General features: G+C 44.1%; 1 protein-coding gene across 1 annotated transcript in view; it reads left to right on the forward strand.

The window, feature by feature from the left end:
* Positions 1–1347: 1347 nt before the first annotated feature.
* Positions 1348–22681, forward strand: part of UNK (unkempt family zinc finger) — a 35604-nt gene continuing 14270 nt past the window's right edge. Inside the window, exons 1-3 of the mRNA XM_010856504.1 lie at positions 1348–3639; positions 21408–21617; positions 22376–22433. Coding sequence (XP_010854806.1) covers positions 3536–3639; positions 21408–21617; positions 22376–22433 — 372 coding nt within the window. The 5' untranslated portion in view covers positions 1348–3535. The remainder of the gene's footprint in view (positions 3640–21407; positions 21618–22375; positions 22434–22681) is intronic.

Consider the following 22681-nt stretch of genomic DNA (forward strand, 5'->3'; position numbering starts at 1 on the left):
TTTTTCTATTGGCTGACGCCTTCGCCGACGCGCTGACATCCCCCGACACAAAGGCCGTGCTTCGGCCCCGTTCCCTGATTGGCGGACATCTAGACCACTGATTGGCTGTTAAAGTGGCCTAACTATTGGATGAATGCAAAGAGGAATGGACGAATCAGAGTTTAGCACCAAGCAGCTCTTCTGATTGGATAAAATGGAGCTATGTTTGGATCCTTCCCTTGGTTCCAAAGCTCTACAATAGAAAGTCAATGCAAATGAATTGCACTGGTCCTTATCAGGACTGGTCCTTAATCTGGACAGTCGGGAGGGCAAGGGGCCTAACGTTATTTGCATCAAGCTAATACAATGAAGGAGAGGGCATTTTAATGAAAATTTTGCAAATATTTTCCAATGTAAAATAAAATGCATTCCCTGTGATTATTTACTTTTCATGAACATTTTGATAGGTAGTAGTGTAAATGAAAATTAGAATTCAGTAAATCATGTTATCAAGTATTTTATCAGGCATATACATTTTAACCAAAATGCAGTTCTTTTGTTTGGTGGGGTGGGGAGAGGTAAATAACAAATACAAAAACAAATGTCAATACATTATTTATAAGGACTGTTTTGCATGTCCTTAGACCATCACAAAACACTGTGATTTCAATATGCTTACAGTTAAACAAGGAGTAACTTACTAGGCAACGTATTTTTTTAAATTATGCAGTTCAACTGAACGAAATCACTACAGCCAGAATGGGAATAGTCAATTCTAAACCAGTATTTCCAAGTCCCTAAAGAATAAACAAAAAATAACTAAATTAAATATGGTCCCTTGTATTTAATGGTCTATCCTGGAATATATTACTTCTGAAAAAACATAAAAATGGTAATCCCTACCTTTGCCTACATGTCTTGAATGGATTTTAATACTTGGTTCTTCAGATGATTCAGTTATATAAAATATCAAAGCAGGCTTAAGGTTAAGACCAGCCAAACAAAGTTCAGAAAATTGAAACAAAGCCTTGGGCATTCTACTCCGCAGTTTTTACCCTGGATTCACCGAATATTTTAAATTATTTTAAAAAAGCAGAAAAATCAGGTACACATAGATTTCAACAGAGAATTATACTACATAAATACAATACCTCAAAAATTTACATATGATGTCAAGTTACCCCTCTCATCATCAAAAGTGAGAGGGAAAAAATGCACAGTTTGATTCAAAGCAGCTATGGCAAAAAACACCTTTGGCCCAACCTCTAGTTCCAAATTCGTTATTTCGGCCCTCTCAATCATAACACGCATAATATGTATTTAGTTATCATATATCTATAAACTTTTATATCATAATTCAGTCAACTTTAGTTTCTTTCCTCTGCTCAAAGGTTAGGGTAGAGGAAACATTAAGTTATTTCATACCAGGTTGAGAAGAGAAACCAAGATGAAGGTTCTTGCCCTGTTCTCAGAAATTGTGTAAAGCTGAAAAACAGGGCACTGATTATATCTCAGGTAAAAGACTGTCAAGTGTCCTTGAATTTAACCAGAAAAATACACTGCCATCTTTTTTTGACTGCTCAGATGGCCTGGAGAAGGAACAGGATCCTAAATTAACACCCACTTTTGTGTTCCGAGGCTTTTCTAGGAATTCCAGAACCCTAGCTGTCTCATGCTTTCTACAGAATACAGTAGTGATCCATCCCCACCCCACACCCTCGCCCATCCCTGCCTCCAGTTTTGCTAATTATTAGAGATAAACTAAACTAGGTATGGATTTACATGCATCCATTTAAGAATGATTAGTGGAAAGAATCTGTCCCTCTTACTTGGCAGTCTTATCACTAGGTTTTTCTTTTTCCTAACCCTAAGTGAATGCAAAGGAGCAAAAACAACACAAAAATAGGGAACAACCGAAAATGCTAATACAATCAAAACAATGCAGAATATGAGGCAGCATGTAGGTTACTGTCCTAATTCCTGTTCTGTCACGTACTTGCTGAGTAACTTTGCACAAGTTTCTTAACCTCTCTGAGTTTCGGTTTCCTCTTCTCTAAATTAAGCGGTTTGGATGATATCATCTCTCAATTCTACTAGTACACACTTATTCTGAAGCTCATGGTATACACTCATTTAAAATCTAGCACGCTGAACTGTATTTCTTCAATCAAATCACATTTGGGTATTTTGGAGAATAACCTGTAAGTTGATTACTTGAATTTAACAATAGGATTAAAGCCATACACCATAATTTACACAACTTTTTTGTCCTTTCGGAATTTTTCATCTTCAAACACCCCTAGTGCTTAAACAATTGATTTGGTCTGTTTAAGAAATACGTTTCTCAACTTGGGTTTGGCTTCTGATATGAAGTTACTCGGAACAACATAAAATAGATATGTATCAATCTCAAACATGAAAAACTTCCATTCAGCCGACAGGGCTTCACCCTTAAGGTTAATCGAATGTTTCTTTAATGAGATTATCATTATTTAACATTATCTAACAAAATGTAATTAGCCTGTACAACAGGGTTTTGAGTAGATTCAACATGGAAAACAAAGTTAAATGTTAACTTTGTTAATAAAATGTTAAAATATCTGTGAAGAACTTCGCCCAACTGGCGGGAAGAGGGGAGGAGACATTTTCCCCAGTAGAAAGGCTGAGGGCCAGAGCACGAGAGTGGAGTGGGTTATAAATCGTACTCCCTACTCAAACCCAGGCCCTTCCTCTGATGCTTTTCGACACTCCTGCAACTTGCCAGTGTACCTGAGACTATGCTAGACGGAGATTAAATTCGTTCTTGGCCCCTAACGTACTGGAAACACGTTGGTCGGGCCAGGTGTCGAGTTGGGGGACTCAAGTCGTGTGGAGTTCCAGGTTTCAGGGCTGGTAAAGGTTTATGGAGCGCCCCGGTAAAGGCGCGGGAACAGAGTATTGTGTTGTATCGCTCTTCGTTGGCAAAGCTTTCTCAAGCTGACTTCCAGCAGGCCAACTTTCCTTCACGCTTGGTCCCGCCGCAGGAATGAGGATGTTGGCGGACTTCAGGTGCCTGCAGCTCAAAGGCCCACTGCTAGGGACCCGCATCAGAACAGAGCCCAAGCTGGGATAAGCACGGAGGCGAGGTAATCATTATTCTGTTGAGAGTGAAATTACACTTGGAACAGTTTCACAGCAGTCGTTAGGCCCTCCCTAGCTCTGGACCTTTTCGACCCCAAGGGCTCCAATTGCAGGCAAAGGCTCCCCTACGAACCTGGAAACGCAGTTAAGAAGTAACGCAACTGGACTGCAAGCCCCACAAACCGTCGCGGGCTCTCAGCATCCGGGACACCGCCCGCAAGGCTCTCTGGGTATTGTGGTCTGTTCCTTCGGCAGCAACCCTCTGCCGGCGGTAAAATTCCAGCCGAACCTTGGACCACAACTCCCAGCAAGCCTTGCTGCCGCGCGGGGGGTCTTCACGTTCTCGTGGCGCGGCGCAGCCGCACTAGGGCCTCGGCACGGACCGCGCAGACTGAATAATAAAAGGGGAGCGGCGAAGAGGCAGGAAGACAGGACCATGTCGAAGGGCCCCGGGCCCGGCGGCTCCGCAGCTTCCTCGGCGCCCCCGGCCGCTACCGCTCAGGTGCTGCAGGCACAGCCCGAGAAACCGCAGCACTACACGTACGTAGAGCCCCCCCCCTGCCGCGCGCGCACGCCTGACGTCAGCGGCCAGCGTGAGTCACGCGCGCAGGGAGAGCGCGAGGCGGCCTCTCCCTCCCCCCCTTCCTCCTCCGGCCCGGCCCAGACCGGTTCCAACCTGCTGGGGCCGGTCCCAACTGCCTACAACTGCCACCAACCTTTGGTCCGGCTGAGGGGCGGGAAACCCGGTCTCCGGCGCCGATTTGGGAAGGCGGGAGCTTGGGATGCGGAGTGCACACCTCGTAGGCCGGCGCCTTTCGAGGCCTAACTGTTCCTCAGACCGTAAAAACCACAGTCCCAGGCACTTTTGGGGGCGATAAGAAGTCCAAGACGCGACCAGGATGAGTTCCTAAGCGGCCAACCTTAGACCCACTTATGAATGGACGGTTAGCGTGAAGTCCTGTCAGGCGACCCACGTACTAGGAACCAGAGGCCTTTTGTGACCGCAAGGCCCATATGTTGTCCACGCAGGCCACTCTTGATTGAATTCACTTAGAAACAGTTGCCCTAGCCTGGGTGATGGGGTCCGAGTGGTGGCCTCAGAGGGAGCCCCAAATGCTGACTCTACAAGTCTAGTGAGATGGAAAACCTCTTCCTGAGAATCTGCTTGTATCTTAAGTGGAGGTCCCCTGTCTTCTCTTTATTTCCCTTCAGGGTACTTCTAAGCAACTACCTAGAGCTAGATGCTTTGGGAGAAAGTGAGAAAAAGAGGCAGGTCCTCCTGTCGAGTAAAATGCTGGTTTCCATCTTCCCTGAAGTTCTTTGAGTACTGGACATCCCCCTTGGGCTCCCAAGTCGTGTACAAGCCTAGAAGGATCCCCAAGTGTACCTCAGTCTTGCTAGAGATTTGGAACCTGGGGGTTGAACAACCCTTGAGGGGCACACGATAACGCGGCCTGGTGAACCAAGCTCAAGAAGCATTTGTTGGAGTAGAAATACCTAAAAGACAGGAAGAGCTGTTGTTTGTCACGGAAGTAAGACCCATTGGGAAACTTCTGGGATTAGAAATATCGATTTTAAGAAGTGTATTGGTTTATTTGTTAGAGGCTCTGTTGTTGGTTGAAATCGTTTGAAACTTTTTCTTGACTTAAGTCTGACTCACGTTAACTGTAACTTTTCTAATGTGGCGATTGGTTTGCTGGTCCGTCCTTGCTGGAGTTCTTTCTGCAATCCGGCCATTGATTTTGGTGAGGTGGTCTTAGAGAATTGAGTGATCAGATGAAGGGTATGGTCCAACAGCCTGGTCTAGATTTGCACATCTGCAAACTTCATCCTATTGGAATTTATAATCTCTGGTTGCTCAGATCACGTTTTTTTTTTTTTTCCCAGTAAAATGTGGATAACATTTTGAGTAATATGAATCTTGGTTTCAGCAACTTGTGTTTCTATGTTGTCATTGAGTATACTATGGAATCTGTATTAGGCTTTCTAACCATTTTGAAATTGAGAGGTGAAATGAATCAACAGCTGTGTAAATGTTAATATGAGTCTTTGTTCTCTTGATGCTAATTGTTTAAAAATTATTTATTTGGCTGCGCTGGGTCTTAGTTGGGATATGTGGGATCTAGTTCCTTGATCAGGGATGGAACCCAGGCCCCCTACAGTGAGAGCGTAGAGTCTTAGCAGCTGGACCACCAGGGAAGTCCCTGATGCTCATTGTTAAAATGAGATTTGTTTAAAATCTGCCTTTCAGCTTCTTGTGGGATAAGTACAGAGTAATCAGTCTTGGCTCTTGAAGTGGCTTAGTAAATGGACAGTAGCAGATGTAAAGCTCAGGTCTGATTGAAGGTTGGAGGTGTTACCATCTATTTTCTGTTATCTGTTCATGTGTATCTGTGTGTTTGTTTTTATCTCCGAAAATCAGAGGTAGAACTCAGTTGGTGGAAAGAGAACTCTTTCTTGATAGATTTATGGGCCTTCAGAAACCTGGATGATTTGGAAAGCTTCATCCCTTGTCCTGAGGTCTGAGGAGCAGGAAGCATAAAGACGCTGTGCGGCACCAGTATACTTGTTGGCTCTGAACCCATTTGTTGTCCTTGGGGGTTAGAAGACAGGAACATTTTAATTTTGATTTCAGTATTTGCTATAAAATTTTGAGCTGCCCCACGTTTTTTTTATTCTCCTTCATAGCATGAATTCCTAGAATTTATTCCAATCTAAAGATGACCTTAAAAAAAATAATAAAGATGACCTTATCGATTGCACTGATCCCATCATCGAATAAAGATACAGACTCCTTTTTTAATGTTTGTATTTTTTTACCTGTCAATTTTTTTTGCCTTTTAAAGCTTGCTTATACATAAATTATGTTAATTTGTGTATTTTTTTTGTACCTGATGTTATTTGAGATTATGTGATAAGCAGTAATTTTGCAATAGTTCAGAGGAGGTTTGCATTAAAATTGAACGCCACTGATCTACAGTCCATGGGTCCACAAAGAGCCCAACACAACTGAGCAACTAAGCACACACATCATAATGGCAGCGTTGGCAAATGCTTTTGAATCCATCACAAGAAAAAATTGCCTTCCTGTTGGCTTGCTTCTTGCCCTTTATTCTTATCCCACAGCCAAACTCCTAGAGTTTGAGCCCTCCTTTTTATAAACCAAGAGGATTATCATAACAGTTTGAAAGATAATTATTTTGTTGGGTGTTTTTTTAAGCTCTTGAATAATCTTACTTTAGGAGAAACAAACAGTAATCCTTTCAGAAAATTGGTGTATTGGGCACTTGTACTACTAGGCCTGAGGAATTCGACCCTTTTAGAAAGTGGTTATATCAGAATTTCCTGTGTTGTACAATTCCATGTGTCTGATTACCTCTAAGTAAAATGATAATGTGCCTGTATTAGTACTCTTCAATACAAGAACCACGTGACCTCTTGCTAGGTAATTTTTCTTTTTTTGACAGAAACTAAGTTTAATGCAGCTTTATTTAGAACAAATCCATCTTATATTTTAGAAGAGTTTTATGAAAACAGATTGAGGAATGGGAAATTTCGGAGTAATACAAATTTAGCTAACTTTGGGCTTTTTTACTACATAATTAATATTGTTAAAACTGTATAGTTGAAAGGTCAACAAAAAAATTTACCATTTGGGATTTGGCAAGTCCTTGATTTTGGGAATTCCCTGGTAGTCCAATGGTTAGACCTTGGCACGTTCACTGCTGTGGCCTGGGTTCAGTCCCTGGTCAGGGAACTAAGATTCTGCAGCTTAGCCAAAAAAAAAAATTCAATTTTTGACCTCATTATTTTGATCCCATAAGTGGATATAAACCTCAAAAACATCATTTTTGGATTCTTTTAGTTGGAAGTTGATTCTCAGACTTCTTAATGCTCTGTATTAAAAGAAAGTGAAATTCTAGTTTATTAAAGGTTTCTTGGAGCTTTCTGACCACTGGGTGATCTCTTACAGAAAGACAGAGATAAACGCTTTATAGCCTCATCTAGCCAGTTGTCATTTTAATTGAGGACTGTTTCCTGGGTGTCTTTAAACAAGAATAATGTAGCAGTACTTCCATAGATAAATGATTTTGAGGGAAATTTGTTAGTGTATGCATTATGTAAATCTCATGAGCTTAGCTTGATTGCATCTGACTGTGTTTTGGAAAATCCAGGCAATGAACAGTATTTAAGTCATTATTGCAAATTGCAGTAACATTGTAAATACATTACTCTAGAGCACAACTTGTTGCACAGTGGAAGTCAGTGGAAGCATTCCTTAGCAGCCTCAGCAGGAATGAGTTAAATTACCAATAAACATTTCTGGATCTTGTTTGCTCATTTATCAAGGAGAGCTAATTCCTTGCAGGACAAAGTTGAGAGCTCACTGTGGCCTTCAGGCAAGCCTACAAAATCCCCATTAATAAGTGTTAAGTGCCCATGCTAAGGATAGCCTTAAATTTAGCGTCTAGTTGATATTTGCTATCATCTAAATTAATGATTAAAGTGAAAATTTCCTTAATGGTTAAGTTCTTTTGTTTTAATCCAACCATGTTAGATACTAAAGAAGGCTTCCCCACCATCCATATGCATCTGCTTTGGTGGTTTCTCTCAACCTACAAAGACTGTGGCTTATTGGTGAGGGCAGCCAGACAACTCTGAGAGCAACTTAGAGAAATCCATCTTGAGCTCCTTCTCTGGAAATAGCACCCCAGATAAGTGCCCCAAAGCAAGACACCCTCGTGGACCTACTTCCTCCCGCTTTCAACCCATTGATGCCTGAAGGTGAGGTCTCCTTCCTGTGTGTCTTAGGAGCTATTAAGCTCACTTAGGTAATGAGAATCCTGCAACAGCCTGAGCACCACTCACCTGCAGGCTTTCCTACCAGACCTTTGCCTAAAGATTGTTTTTCTCCTTAGGAAAGATGCTAGGTCAAAAGCTTGGTAAAAGTCAGGTTGCATTTCAAGCTCCATTACTTTAATTAGAGGACTGGTCTAGAGATTATTTTCCCAAATGGGGATGATATTTGCTTAATGATTAAGTTTTTCATTTTGTTTTGTTTTGTTTTTGATCCAGCTGTTCTTGATACTAAAGGAGGTTTTCCCACATACGCATCTTCTGTATTTTGCAATTACAACTGTGGACAGTTATGGCTAATCCTAGTAGATTGTCTTCCCTCTTTTAACATCTTGGATGAATTTTGGGGCACACTAATGTGTTATGTGAAGATGGATGTTGAATGTAAGTTTCTTGTTATTCTTAGCCAATATATGAAAAGTACAGTTAGTCTGATTGCTAAAAATGTCAAGGATTTGTGACCAGTATCCTTCTGGACAGTGTAGTTTTCTTGTTTTCTTACCATATAGATTCTCTGTAGAGTTACCCCAGCCAGCCACCTTAAATACCTGCATGGGCAACAGAGAGATCTGTGGAGAAAGTTTGGGTAAAGTCAGTGCTTATGAACATAGGTATGGGGTTTATTTGGGGGGGGTGGGAGTGTTCTGGAATCAGACCATGTTGATGGTTATACTAAAAACCACTGAAATGCACACTTTAAAATGGTGACTTTTTATGGCGTATAAGTTACTTCTCAGTTTTTTTTTTTTAAGGATTTTTAAAATCAGTATATATGAGTCTCTCCTACTTAAGAGACCTTAGACACGTGGCCTGTCAGGGCTTGGTAGTATCATTCAGCATGGGAGAGCCCACAGTTTTCAAAAAGCTCCTTGGCACCCTTCTCCCAGCCTTCTCAATGGCTTCATCTCCATATATCCATACTAGGCAAATGCCTCCATGTTGTAAGTCTATGGAAATTCTTTTAAGAAGTGAATTTGGGATTCTAGTTGTTTGTAGTTGTACTTTATGAGACTGACGCGCTGCCTACTGCGCTAAGAAGGCTCTTGTAGTTGTACTTTAAATTGTCTCTGAATTGATAACCATTATATAGAACAAGCACACTTTTCCCAATAGCTTCGTAAAATGAATTGTGTTTATTTAGTGGGGTGGGTGGGAGGTAGAAGAGGTTGCTGTTCTGCTAAAATGAACTGATTCTGTTCATCAGGTGTTGTGATAATTGTTTTAATGATCACATGGGCATTTCTGTAAGGACAGGCCGTGTGTTTCAGGCATTTAAAATGATATCAATGGCTATAATACTTTTAATTCAAATAATCACAATTAACTTTTAATTTCTTTATAAAATCCCTGAACTTTCACCCCTTTTTTTCTTTGCCAGTGTGTAGAATTTGACAGCAGTTTCAAGAGCTGATGAGGAAGAGAAGATGGAAAGGAGTCTAGCGACTTAAAAATCTCATAGCGTTTTCTGTGAGGTGACCTTTTTCCTGTTGGTGGCTCAGTTTATTTAGAAAACAAAGATATTAAGCCTGTGATAGTATTATCATGTCATATCTGAACTTACTAAAATATTTCCTCCCTTTGCTTATTCTTTATATCACAGTTTGCTTTTTGTGTTCATAAGTTGACTCGTTTGTTTCCCATTAGTATTTGAAACATCTTATGGCCACCATGAGTCCTAACAGAATGACTTCTTGTGAGAAGCCGATGGGTGTTCCCACCTTCCTGTGATATTTTGGTCTATTCACAAAACTACTGCCATTGAAGAGAGATAGTTAATGCTTTAGGAAGGAAGAGGGTGATAAAACTTTGGTGTGGTGTGTTATGACTTGCAAGTTTTTAAGCAGTGGTTTTTATATCTTAAGCTTGTATTCATTTTGGTAAGAGCATTATTCTTTTTATTTTGCTTTTACTGCTAAGAAGTGCCAAGCATCTGGTAGTTCAGGATTTGTGTTAAGTCAAACATAACCTAAATTAGACTCCTCTGGTGGTCCAGTGATTAAGACTCCATGTTTCTAACGAAGCGGGTGTGGGTTCCGTCCCTGGTTGGGGAACTAAGATTCCATGAGCCGCATGGTGCAGCCAACAAACAGAACAACAAAAACCCCACATAAATTAGAAGCGTACACTTGTGTTTTCTTAGTTAAAACCAAATCAAACAGATTTTTACTATTGAACTAAGTGTTTTATAATGAATACACAAGATGGATATTATATACCCGGTAGGGTATGCTGAAGCTAACGTTTCTGTTTTTGTTTTATGGTATTGTGATTATGGCCTGTCAAAAACTCCCTGACGTATTTTCAGCAGCTTCTAGAGAGTTGCTTATACTTACTTGCTGCTGCCGGTTTTCCTGTAGCTCAGTGAAGAAAAGCACAGTTAACATCCACGTGATGTTGAAGAGTAGGACACCAGGACCAGCCTGCCTTGAGTTGCAAGGCCACTCTGCCGCTTACAGCTGTGGGAGCCTGGGCAAGTGACTTCCCTAGTGCGTCAGTCTCCTGACGATACTGGTAGTACCTGTGCCAAGGGCTTGTTGTGAGGATTCCGTGAGTTAATGTATATAAAGTGCTGAAAACCACGCCTGGCATTTAGCACGATGAAAGTACTGTTCTTACTCAGTATCTGAACAATGCCCAGGTTACTGCTTTCAGTAGCATTGCTGTCTCCTTCAACACCTTGAGCCTGTGTTGTCTTCAGAGCATACTCCTCTCTTCTGTATCCATTGGAATTTTACTTCAGTCACAGTTCTTACAGCCTTCATCAGCCTGCTTATATCTTACATGATGAATTTGTTCTAAACAGATCTACTCTTTGAGGGATACAGACTTTGTTGTACAGAAAACAGTGTTCAAAATAACACATCAGTTCAGACTTTGTACTAAATTAGCTCATCAAATTGGAAGCTCTTCAGGCCAGTCGTACACAAGAAGACTTTGAATCAAAACAAGGTGTTATCTAATTTAGAGAAGAATAAACCAGAGTATTCAACAGTCCTCACATATTCTCCAGAATCAATGATATGAGCCACTGATTACATGAACTTGCTTCAGTTTTACCCGCTGCAAGATCCTAGAAAGAGGGAACCAGGTACACCATCTGGTACTGTTCATGGTTCGTGTTCATTCTTGGGGCCGGGACAGTTCACAGGTGTCAGCTCTTTCCCAGTGAAGAATGGGCTGAATTCATTGGCAATGCGTGACTCCCCACCTTAAATTCTTGCTTGCTAAAATGCCTGTTGTACCGTGGGTCTCTGTGTATGTATCTCTGTTAGGATAGTTTCACTATATCTCTGAGGTTGCTACTGGCCCTAAAGTGTTTGGCTAAAACCTAGTTATAGAATCGAAGCCTGTCTTAAAGATTTAGACATACACAGAAATTCACTAGATGCTTATTTTGTTTGTCTGAAAAATACTCTTTGAACTTGCTTTTTCTGTCAGAAAGAATGTTCTACACCAGGATCACATCAGAAGATAGCACTTTACCAGAATTTATCAGCGTTTTATCCAAATATTTACCAGTTACGAATTTTAGCTCTTATTTATTTATTTTTTTTAAATTTTGGCTGCTCTGGGTCTTCATGTGGCCCGCTGGCTCACTAGTTGTGGCATGTAGGCTAAGTTGTCCCGTTGGCACGTGGAATCTTAGTTCCCTTACCAGGATCAAACCTGTGTCCCCTGCTTTGGCAGGCAGATTCTTAATCCCTGGACCACAAGGGAAGTCCCTGGTGCAGTTTTTTTTAAAACCTTTTTTTTTCGTGCTGCTGCTGCTAAGTCACTTCAGTCGTGTCCGACTCTGTGCGACCCCAGAGACGGCAGCCCACCAGGCTCCCCTGTCCCTGGGATTCTCCAGGCAAGAACACTGGAGTGGGAGGGGGTGGCAAATCCTACTGGTGTGGTCATTGTTATACTGTTGTATGGTTTCTGGATTATGTTGGGTGTGAAACAGAATGTGTTTGTAGATCTTTATAAACGTTGAATCTAGAACTGCTAATAGTTTACCTAACGTTTTTCAAAAATGAGGGAAGATTTCTTCGCAAATTGTAAGAAATACACACGCACAGATAAATAATTTAGGATTCTTAATGTACTGCTTATCTGCTGTTATAATATTCTTGAAATTAAGGATTTTATTCTCAAACTTAAAAAGGAAGAATCTTTGGTAAACCATGAAGTATGAGTTCTGTAACCAAATTTCTTTATAGGAATTATATATGAGAGAAAAAAAAAGTAGCCAGTAAGGTTAATATGAATATGGAAAACAGTAGATTATATTAGTAGATAAGTGTCATTTGAACCTTTGAACACTACAATAATGAGTTTTTGCCGGGGTTGGTGAGGAGGGGGCTTGTTTGTTTTTCCTTTTGCTAGTTTCAGAATCCTGTCATGTTATGACTAGGTCTCAACAGGGAATTTTTAAGAACAGATTTGTTTGTTGGATTTTAAGATTTCTTTTTCCATGATAAAGCTTGTATATTGCCTGAAACAGACAAAAGTCAGATTTTATAAGACTAGCTGTAATAAAGATGAACAGTGGTGACTTATTAGGGACATGGGTACATCTGTCATGTTGCCAGATCTCTGTGGCCCCCGTTGGGAGGCTTAGGAGCAGTGACCACTGACTGGCTAGGAGAACAGCCGTGCTCCCAGGAGCAGGGCCTGAGACCTCCAGGCTGTGAGGCGTCCAGGGTGGGCTGCTTCTGTTGGCTCAGTCTGTTGTCTCCTTTTTGTTGGGCTCATAGATTGCGGTTCACTGTGCACGTTGGGAGTCCTGAGCCCACCTAGTGTTGCCGCACCATCTCTTCTGTTGCTTCTCTAAGGCCATCATTGTCTTGCCCGTGTGCCTTTTTGTTCATATCTGACTGTCCTACATGTGAATCCACTAAGATACGTATCAGAAGCAGGATGACGTTTTAGGAGTCATTCATTTTACAAAAAAGTTTACCACAGTTGACTTTTAACTTAACTCTTCTGACTTATTAGCAACATATATCTTTTATTTAATTTTGGATCAGATAGGATTCCCTGTCAAGTTGTCAGTAAAATTGTAGACTTCTTTCCTAACGAGTTCTTTATCTTAAACATCAAGTTACGGTAAAGAAAAGTCAGGATAACCACTAAAATCAACTATTAATACTGGATGTATTTTTCTTTTCCAGTTTTTCTTTCTGTATATAGTTTAGCTAGTTGTCTGGTTATATTTATGTATTTTTTTCTTTCACTTAATGTATCTCTGTTTCTCTTTGCACATTCCCAGCAACAACTACAGAGCAGGCCATCCCACTGGTTGCTTTTCTAGTCTGCTTGTAAGGCTGAAGATCTTAAATTTAGCGTTGAATGTGAGAAGCATGGCCGTGCAGACACTGTGGGGAAGGTAGCTAGAGAAGTTACTGGTTTCTTAATCACCAGGAGAAACATCTAAGTTGCCTCTCAGTGTTTCGCTAGGTTAGTGCACAGCTTCTGTGGACCAGGCTTATACCATTTGGGATGCTTTAATGTTTTTGCTTTTTCTTGGACAAACGTGTCTTGAACACCTGCTGCAAGCTGGCTTTGTGCAAGGGTACAAAGATGAGCAAACCTGGCTGTGTACAGAGCAGTTGAAATGCTCTATGGTGGGGCCATACCAGCCGGGTTCAAACAGTGTGGTGGAAGCACAGAGGAGGAGGCCATTAACACCCCTGGGCAGGGCAGGAAACTTCCCTGCAGAGCGAGGCACAGCGCAGAGGGGATCTGGAGGCAGGAGCAGCACAGCCGAAAGCATGGAGAGGAACCGTGAGGGGCGGCTGCGGTGTGCTGCCGAGCACCCACCCCTCGACAGCGGGCGGGACCTGCGGCTCTGGGCCAGACCCACCCAGCTGCCTGCTGGTGTGCGGCGGGTGAGCCGAGAGCAGGTTTTACATTTTTAGTGGTCGAAAAAGAATAATATCTTGTGACACATGAAAATTACATGAAATTTAATTTTCAGCATCTGTAAATAAAGCTTTATTGGGACACGCACTCATTGGCTTACATATCGTCTATGGCCACGTTTGCAGTTTAACCACAGAGTTCAGTAGTTTTGATGGAGACCAGGCAGTTGCTCTGCATTCACACATGTGGTGCAAACGGCTCTGAATTGCTGCGCCGTGCACCAGAAATCACGGTGACGTGGTTACAACTCGACAGTGTTTCTAGCGCCACAGTGTTTTGTTTTATTCTTCATCACCAGTGCCTGACTATCATGTCAGAACGAGAGGAGGGGGAAAATGGACTTGAAATACCGTGTTTTTAGGGCACAGTGGAGTGGATTTTCTTGTCCCTGAATTAGTTGGCCGAGCTATCTGTAATTAAAAAGCTGTGCTCAAGGAGTCCATCAGCACTACCAGACTACACAGTTGTCACAATATTCCCAACTCACAGGAAGGCAACTGTCAGAAAAATTAAATTTTTAAAGAGACTATTTTGTTACAGCGGTATTTCTTCACAAAAATGAAAATGAGGCTACAACGGAAAATGAGGCCTCATTTGTTAACCAGGCAAGGGAAGCCATACTGATATTGAATTAATTAAATTGCATTTGATGCAGGAACTGAAGAAATATGTCCAGAGCATTTGTTTAAAAGAGTGTTAGCCGTTCAGCAAGAACAATTTCTCAAAATGCTGAGGTCAATGGGAGCAACATCAATAGTCAATTAAAAACAAGGCAGATGATTTTGTGTAGTTTTTCTTGGCTCTTGATGAGTCAACAGAAGCTGTTTAGTTGTTTTATTCATGGAGTCAATGCCATGTGTGAAGTGACTAAAGAAGTAGCCTCTTTGAATAGTCTACTTAAAACAGCTGCAGCTGAGAATATTTTCAAAAAAGACAAGAAAATACTAATTCAGTACAACATGAAGTATAATCAGTTAATATCTGTCACAACACATGATGGTAGGAATATGTGCAGAGTAGAAAATGATGTAATCTGTCATGAGCGATTGCAATGCTAGGATCAGTGATGAATTTCACTCCCTCTTGTGGGATTTAACCATCCTCAGTTCCATGAATTTTTATCAGAAATAAAAGCTGAGTATTCTGACATGCCCCACTACACCACCATTCGATAGCTTAGTAGGTAAAATTCTCTTGTTGTTGTTTGAATTGAGGGCCGAGATTGAAAGTTTTCTGAAAGAACAACCATTTTCAGCCACTATTACTGAACGCTGAATGGCTTTGGAAATTAGCTTTTGCTGCAGACTTGATTTTTCTTAATTCATTCTAAAATTACAAGGAAAAACATCACTTATATGCAAACTTTACATTGCATTAAAGTCATTTTGACAACTAATATTTGAATCATAAGTCAAGATGCCTTATACACTTTCTCTGCTGCTAAAAGTTAAAGGTGAGACCTCTATTCCTACACAGATTTACCATGGATATAATTGCTGAACACAAATTACTGTTTGAAAAGTGACTTTGCATCTTGATAGGAATACAAAGGAAATTTCCATATTTCAAAATATTTGCAAATAAGAAGTTTATACCAAACCTTCAGATGAAAGTGATTAAGATAAAAGTATCAGGGCACTAATACAATTCTATAAATGTCTTCCAAAACTAATATATGCTCAGTTAAAGTCATGCTTGTAGAATGATAACCGCATTTGGCAGGACCTATCTATGTGAACAGACATTTCCAAAAGTGAAATCGGTCAAATCCTGTTACAGAGTCAGTATTAACAGATGAACATTTGTAACCAAGTTTTGATGCAGGGGACCCCCAACTTTGCAAATGTTATACTTGCCCCCCAAGCCCGTTCTTATTAGTAGACCTGTATTACCAAAAATTGTGGCCAGTTATTTATCTTCCAACAATAAAAATTTGTGGAAATTTGTTTTTTCTCTTGTTATGTAAGTACCTACATAGTATCCTCAGTTTGGGCTCTTAGCCCTCAAAGTCTAAACTACTTACTGTATGGTCCTTGGCAGAAAAGTTTGCTGACCCTGCTGTGGAGGTCAGCCTGCTGGTGGGGGGAGTGGGTCCCTGGCTGCAGGGGTGGCAAGAGTGAGGCCATGCCAAACGCTCTTCTTGGAGCAGTGGGGAGCTAGATATGGATCGAGACACCAGCTGCTGCTCGCCTGTTGCCTCCAAATTTACACAGTTTTTCTAACAGTCATCTCTAGTATTTTTCTGTTTATCCAGATTCTCCTCACACTCCTCCCCAGAAGAGTAAAAAACCTAAATGGATAAAGCTATTAAATGAGACAGCTTGGAATAGGATTTAGTTGGAATTCCCTGGCAGTAGGACTCTTCTTTAAAGCACTGCCGAGGGTGCGGGTTTCATCCCTGGTCCTTGGAGCTGAGATCCCGCAAGCTGCACTGTGTGACCAAAAATAATAAACTAAGAAAAAGTTTAGCTGGAAATTGAGCTGGTAGCAGTTAGCACTTCTTTTCACACCTACTTAAGAGTGATGTAATTTACTGAATTTATTGTTAATCCCTTACCTGTTATCACTGTTGGATTATTGGGCCAAGTGAGTGAATTTAGATATCAAGTAGGCAGATTTTTGTCATTTTTTTTAGAACTTTGGAAAATAAAAATAATCCAGTAAATATTAAAAATATTATTTGATTTTTTTAAAAAGATATTTGCATGTATTTGATTTTTAAAGTTTTTAGGGAAAAGTATTAGTTTTATAAAGCAATTTAGTAACTTGATACCTATGATTATATTTGTGTAAAAATACTGGGAGAAAATTTACCAGAAGTCTAGCAGTATTTGTGGTGGAACTTAGGATAATTTTGCCCTTTTCTGCATTTAAAATTTATAAGTGGACATGTTACTTTCACAATGATCTTTTACTTTTATAAGTAAACCGTTTAGAGGATAACTAACATGATATCCTAAAAAGGAATGAGCGATGGCTTTGATTGAAAGTCAGCCCCCGGTGGGACAGGCATGCAGGCACTGCTCCTCAGTTAAGGCGAGCCGCTGACCGGCTGTGGTGTCCCTCTAACCTTCCTTGATGCTTCTGCTGGGCGAAGGTGTGGCTGTCTCCATCAGCTCTTATTTACTCAGGGCCTGGGTGGTTTCTTTTTTTCTTTTTCCTTGGTGGTTTCTCAACTCATCCTGGCCACAGTGGGTCACCGAGGCCTTGCAGTTTGCAGCTAGTCTGTGTTCATGGACGTTTATCCTTGAGTGGGGTGCTCCCAGGAGGTGGTGTGGGAAGAATTGAGCTCTGTGGCCCTGTGCATCCCTCAGATCTTGGAGTGGGGCCAGGGTGGCTGGTGAGTCTTCTCTCCTAAGGGAGGATTCCAGGACAACTTGGTTTTCCTGAGAGCTGCTTGAATTGAAGAGAAACCTTTATAAAATAGAAAGATGGGTTGGAGCTTAAAGGAGAAAATTGTGCATTTCTTCTGAAAATTTGTTTCATTTCAATCCATGAAAGAGTGATTTCTGAGTGGGTTTCTCTTTGCTGTCTGGGCACTGCATTGCCAGTTAGCACAAGGTTGGAGGGGAGCTGGGAAGTTCTCACTAAACAGTTTGGTTCCCAGGTGGTGGATGGTGCGGTTCTGTTAGCAGAAACTTAGAAATTTTTCTCATTAATTACTGTGGATTGAGAGCGGGTACTCTGCCTGCCTGGGTTTGGTCATTTGGCCCCTTCTCTCACAAGAGGCTTTTATGTAGGACAGTCTGCCCTATCCCCTGAGTTACAAATTTCCTGCACTGTGATCCTTTTCACAGGGAAATAAATAGTTTCGGCTTCTAGCTCTCAATGTCTGCCTGCTGGAGGCATCATAAAACTCTTGGTATTGCTTTGTCGACTTTGCCCCTTGTGCAACTTTTTATTTCTTGTTATATTCATTCAACAAACTTTGTTACTGTAGTGGGTTCTTACATGCTGGCTATCAAGGACTTTATAATCTAGTAACAGAGGAAAATGTACACATTATTAATATGCAATGCAGGATAAGGGCTATAAGAAATGTCTAGAGAAAGTGCCATAAAAACTTAGGGATGATAACTTAATTGGGGACAAGGGCAGGAAGGGGAGGGTAGGTAGAGGTGAAGGAAAACTTCATGGAGGTGATGGCATCAGAAGGTTCATTACCTTTGAATTCAGCCTTAAAAGATTTTTCCAGGTGAGGGAGGGGATAGGTGCAAAGGCAGGGAAGGTAAAGATCTCTTTGCAAGACACCAAGGACCCCAGAGTTGGTGGGGTCAAGATAAATGAAGCTGGAAAAGGACACTGGCCCAGATGTGTAGGGCTTGAAATGCCAGGCCAAATAGTTGGTCTTTATCAGTGGCTACTGGTGGAAGCTAAAGGCTTTTAAGAAAGTAAGAATTCCACTTGGACTCTGGGAGGAATGATGGGTGCAGTGCAGCATCCACTGGACATGGGAGGCCAGATGCAAGGGGCCCTTCTATTAAAAGGTCTCAAGTGTCTGCCCCACGGCAGTGGTGATGCCGATGAAGAAGCATCAGATGAGGTAATCTGCTGCCTCCACGTCTGTTCTCCGGGGCATCCCTGCCAGCTGGAGCCCTTTGGAACCCCAGCATCTGCACGCAGCACTGCGGACGTGCTGCCCCACGGAAGCAGGCTTGCCAGGACCTCTTTCTCCAAAAAGGCAGTTCTCTGGACAGCCTCCTTGGGTTTCTACTGAGGCACTGATACTAAGCAGATAGGTGCCACTCTTAGGGTCGCTACATTTAGCAAAGAAAAATACAGGATGCCTGATAGATTGAAATTTCAAATGATGGAAAACTTTTTTTTAGTACAAGCATGTCCCATGAAGTATTTAATTTATCAAATTCCAGTGTAACTGGATGTTCTGTAGTTAATCTGCCAATCCTGACTACTTCTCACTCTTCTCTGGCCCTGGTTTCAGTTTCCTCCACCCCCATTCCCTGCCTGTTACCTCCCGAATGAGTCTTCTGTGGGCCGGGAGTCAGGTAGAGTATGTGCTGCCCGGGAGAGGTCAGTCCAGCCGTTTGAGGGCTTAGTGTCCCAGCTCAGTGCCAGGGTTTGGTCCCTGTGTGCAGCACGCAGGGCAGAGTTCTGTCTACAATCAGACGGGGAGAAACACCTTGAGTTCCAGTACCAAAGAGGGTGAGAGGGGTCCTAGGGAGCCTTGCAGGCTTCCCCGGTGTCTCAGAGTATACCTGCAGCCTGGAGACGCTGTCCCTAAGATTGGCCCCTCTCACACCTCACCTCCTCATCACTTCCCTTTTCGAGTTCTACCCTACTCCATTCCACAAAGGCACTTGGAGCTCTTCACCTCCACATACTGTTTCTAAGAAGGCTGAGTGCCGAAGAACTGATGCTTTTGAACTGTGGTGTTGAAGAGGACTCTTGAGAGTCCCTTGGACTGCAAGGAGATCAAACCAGTCAGTGCTAAAGGAAATGAACCCTGAATGTTCACTGCAAGGATTGATGCTAACGCTGAGTCTCCAATACTTTAGCCATCTGATGCGAAGAGCCAACTCATTAGAAAAGACCCTGATGTTGGGAAAGATTGAGGGCAGGAGGAGAAGGGGACGACAGGATGAGATGGTTGGATGGCATCACTGAATCAAGGGACATGAGTTTGAGCAAACTCCGGGAGGTAGTGAAGGACAGGGAAGCCGGGCATGCTGCAGTCACGGGGTCACGAAGAGTCGGACACGACCGAGCAATTGAACAACAGCTGTCTCTAAGCTGATACTGTTTCCTTTGCCTAAAACACCCTTCTTACATTCTTCACCCGCAAGTACCTCTGCTTCCCTTTCCCATTTCTCTGTGCCAGCCTGGGTCAAGGATCCTTCTGGGTTCCCGAGGAACCCACAGCAAGCCGTCCTTATAGCCTTTTCTACAGTTGACTGATTGCACCTATCACTGGTGTGTCTCCTGTGGTGATGCAGGCTTCCTGGGGGTAAGGACCCGCTGCCTCAGTTCCTCAGTGCTCACTGCTGCACCTGTACCTAGTAGGTGCTCAGCAAACACATGTGGGATGAATAGGACACTATTTGAAAGCTTTACTGCCCCTTAAACACCTCTCTGTGATCTTTAGGGAGCACCCACTTCCGGCTTTCCCCCTGCCCAGTGCGGAAGCCTGGACACTTCTCCACACTTCAGGGCTGGGAGGACTTTTTTTTTTTTGGCCACGTTACATGGCTTGCAGGATCTCAGTTCTCCAACCAGGCATTGAACCCAGGCCCTCGGCACCGAAAGTGTGGAGTTCCAACCACTGGACCACCAGGCAATTCCCCTTGTCTGGGGGGATTTTTCAGCACTTTAATAAGCATCAAAGAAAACCTGTCTGGAAGGTCTCGGCCCTCCCCGCACACCTTCAACGTGCCCAGGCTGGCAGGGCCCTGAACACCCTGGTATGAGCCAGACAAGGGCTGGGCCTGCTTCCCTGTGTCCCAGGCCTCCCAGTTCCAGGTGGAGCTTGTAGTCTGGACAGAGGCTCCAGGTCAGTTGGCCCCCCTGCTCCCTTCTGCCCACAACCTTTTGTACCTTCTAGAACCATCCTCACTGGCATCAAACGCTATCAAGGCATTTGTCGCCTGCGTTGTTAGGACTTGAATAAGAACTGGCCTGCCTGCCTGTCCCCCAGTGTGTGTGTGGGGTGGGGGGCGGGGATGAATCGAAGAAACACTTCACCAGGACACAAAGTGAACAAAACACGGACGGACAGTGTGGTTCTGTAAGGGGTTCAGGCCTCCGCTGGTGGTGATGGCGGGTGGGGCTTGGAGTTGTCTTGGTCATTAGATGCAGAGTAAAGGAGAGAGACGCAGGTTGGGACAAAGCCAGAAGGACGGCCCCCAAGCCGGGGTGAGTCAGGATGGAAATAAAATACCTTAGTCTTGCAGGTGGTCATTCCTGAGGTGTGGCCAAGAGGGAGTGGCTTCAGATGCTTCTAACATGAGCCTCACAGACGTTTGGGTGATGCTTTAGGAAACATCTCTGGGAAGAGCTTGGCAGAGAGGACAGTGGCTACCTGGGACAGGGGTCTGGAGGGACACCTGGTGACCTGGGTTTTCAGCCCCAAAGCAGCAGCCTTCCTGGCGCTCAGCCTGGCGCCCATCCCTGCTCCTGGAATGAGCGAGGCCTCCTGGTCTGGCAGGCAGATCTAGGCAGCAGAGACCCTGCAGGACACTGCAGAGAGGGCCCTAAGCTCCTGTTTGCAGCCTTTCCCCTGCGATCAGTGGTTTGGCCTAGGAAACCTCGGGTGTACTCGGCCACTGAGGAAGCCCTCCCCTGGTCACCATGGGAGGCAGCTGACCGGGGAGGGCATCTGTGGTTCTGCCTTGCAGGCTGGCAAGGGACCTGCGTGTCAGGAAGGATCCTCACGCTAAGGTCCTGCCTTCAGCCTGGTCTTCTCTGGTGTCTCAGTGGAACTGGCCCCGCAGAGTAGGGCCCTTGGGGGACTGGGTGGCCCACTTGTTGCTGGGAAGCAAGGGCCATGACTGCGCTCCTGGCCTGCTCACCGAGGGCTCCCTCTGCAGGTACCTGAAGGAGTTCCGCACTGAGCAGTGCCCGCTCTTTGTGCAGCACAAATGCACTCAGCACCGGCCCTACACCTGCTTCCACTGGCATTTCGTGAACCAGCGTCGCCGCCGGTCCATCCGCCGTCGGGACGGCACCTTCAACTACAGCCCTGACGTCTACTGCACCAAGTACGACGAGGCCACGGGCCTCTGCCCGGAGGGCGACGAGTGAGTGCCGGCCGCCCACCCTCCGAGGAGCCCGTCTCCTGGGCCAGAGGCTGCTTTCGGGGGACTGCTGCAGCCTGGCCCACCTTCCTGTGACCTGGACCTGGGCTCGGAGCCTGCCGTCCCCCAGGGGAAGCCCCTTTTCCTTTCCCCACTTTTGGGAGGCCCTGCGCAGGCCTTTCTTCTCCTAAGCCTGAAGGCCACGCCTGAGCCAAGGTGGCTTCCTGGGCCTCCTGTCCTGGTCCCCTGCAGCTCACAGGACCCTATCCTCAGCCTGCGCAGTTCCCACCACAGCCCGTTTACACAGACCCTCTCCAGTCCCCCTTTTTGCTGACTGAATATTTTGCCAGGGCTTCCTCCAGTGGCTCAGTGGTAAAGAATCTGCCTGCAATCCAGGAGATGCAGGTTCAATCCCTGGGTCAGGAAGATCCGCTGGAGAAGGAAGTGGCTAGCCACTCCAGTATTCCTGCCTGGGAAATCCCATGGACAGAGGAGCGTGGCTGCAGTCCATGGGGTTGCAAAGAGTCAGACATGATTGAGCAACTAAAAGAACAGCAAGATATTTTGCCACAGAGCTCTGTGAAGAGACAGCATGACAAACGACAAGCACAAGGAGGGGCAAACCTGGGAAGGTCTCAGGGCGCGTGTTGCGACCCTGCCTGATGTGTGCTCCCCCGTGCAGAGGTGGCGAGGGGGCCATCCTGGGGGTTTGTGGGTGCGCCTCACTGGCCGTCTCGCACCAGCCCTCCGCATTCTCTCAGGGGTCAGAGGCTTGCTTATCCCACCCCCAGCCTAAAGCAGCACCCAGAGCTCAAGGCGGTTTGCTTCTCTGAAGACCCCTGACCTGGGCAGCATGTGTTCTCCCAAGAATTCCCTCTGGGAAGCTTCTTTTCAGGACGGCCTAGGGCCCCGACTGAGTAGCCTTTGAGAAGTTGACGTGGAACGCCAGGCTTTATCAGGAGCCACTTGGGGCTGCAGCCCCACTAGCAGTGGGAGGGTGGCTCTGTTCCACAGCAGGACTTGTCGCTTGCTTGCCTGCTCGACCCACATCAGCGCCTCCTCCGGGT

The sequence above is a fragment of the Bison bison genome, unplaced genomic scaffold (assembly GCF_000754665.1).
Source record: "Bison bison bison isolate TAMUID 2011002044 unplaced genomic scaffold, Bison_UMD1.0 scf7180017864371, whole genome shotgun sequence".
NCBI lineage: Eukaryota > Metazoa > Chordata > Mammalia > Artiodactyla > Bovidae > Bison > Bison bison.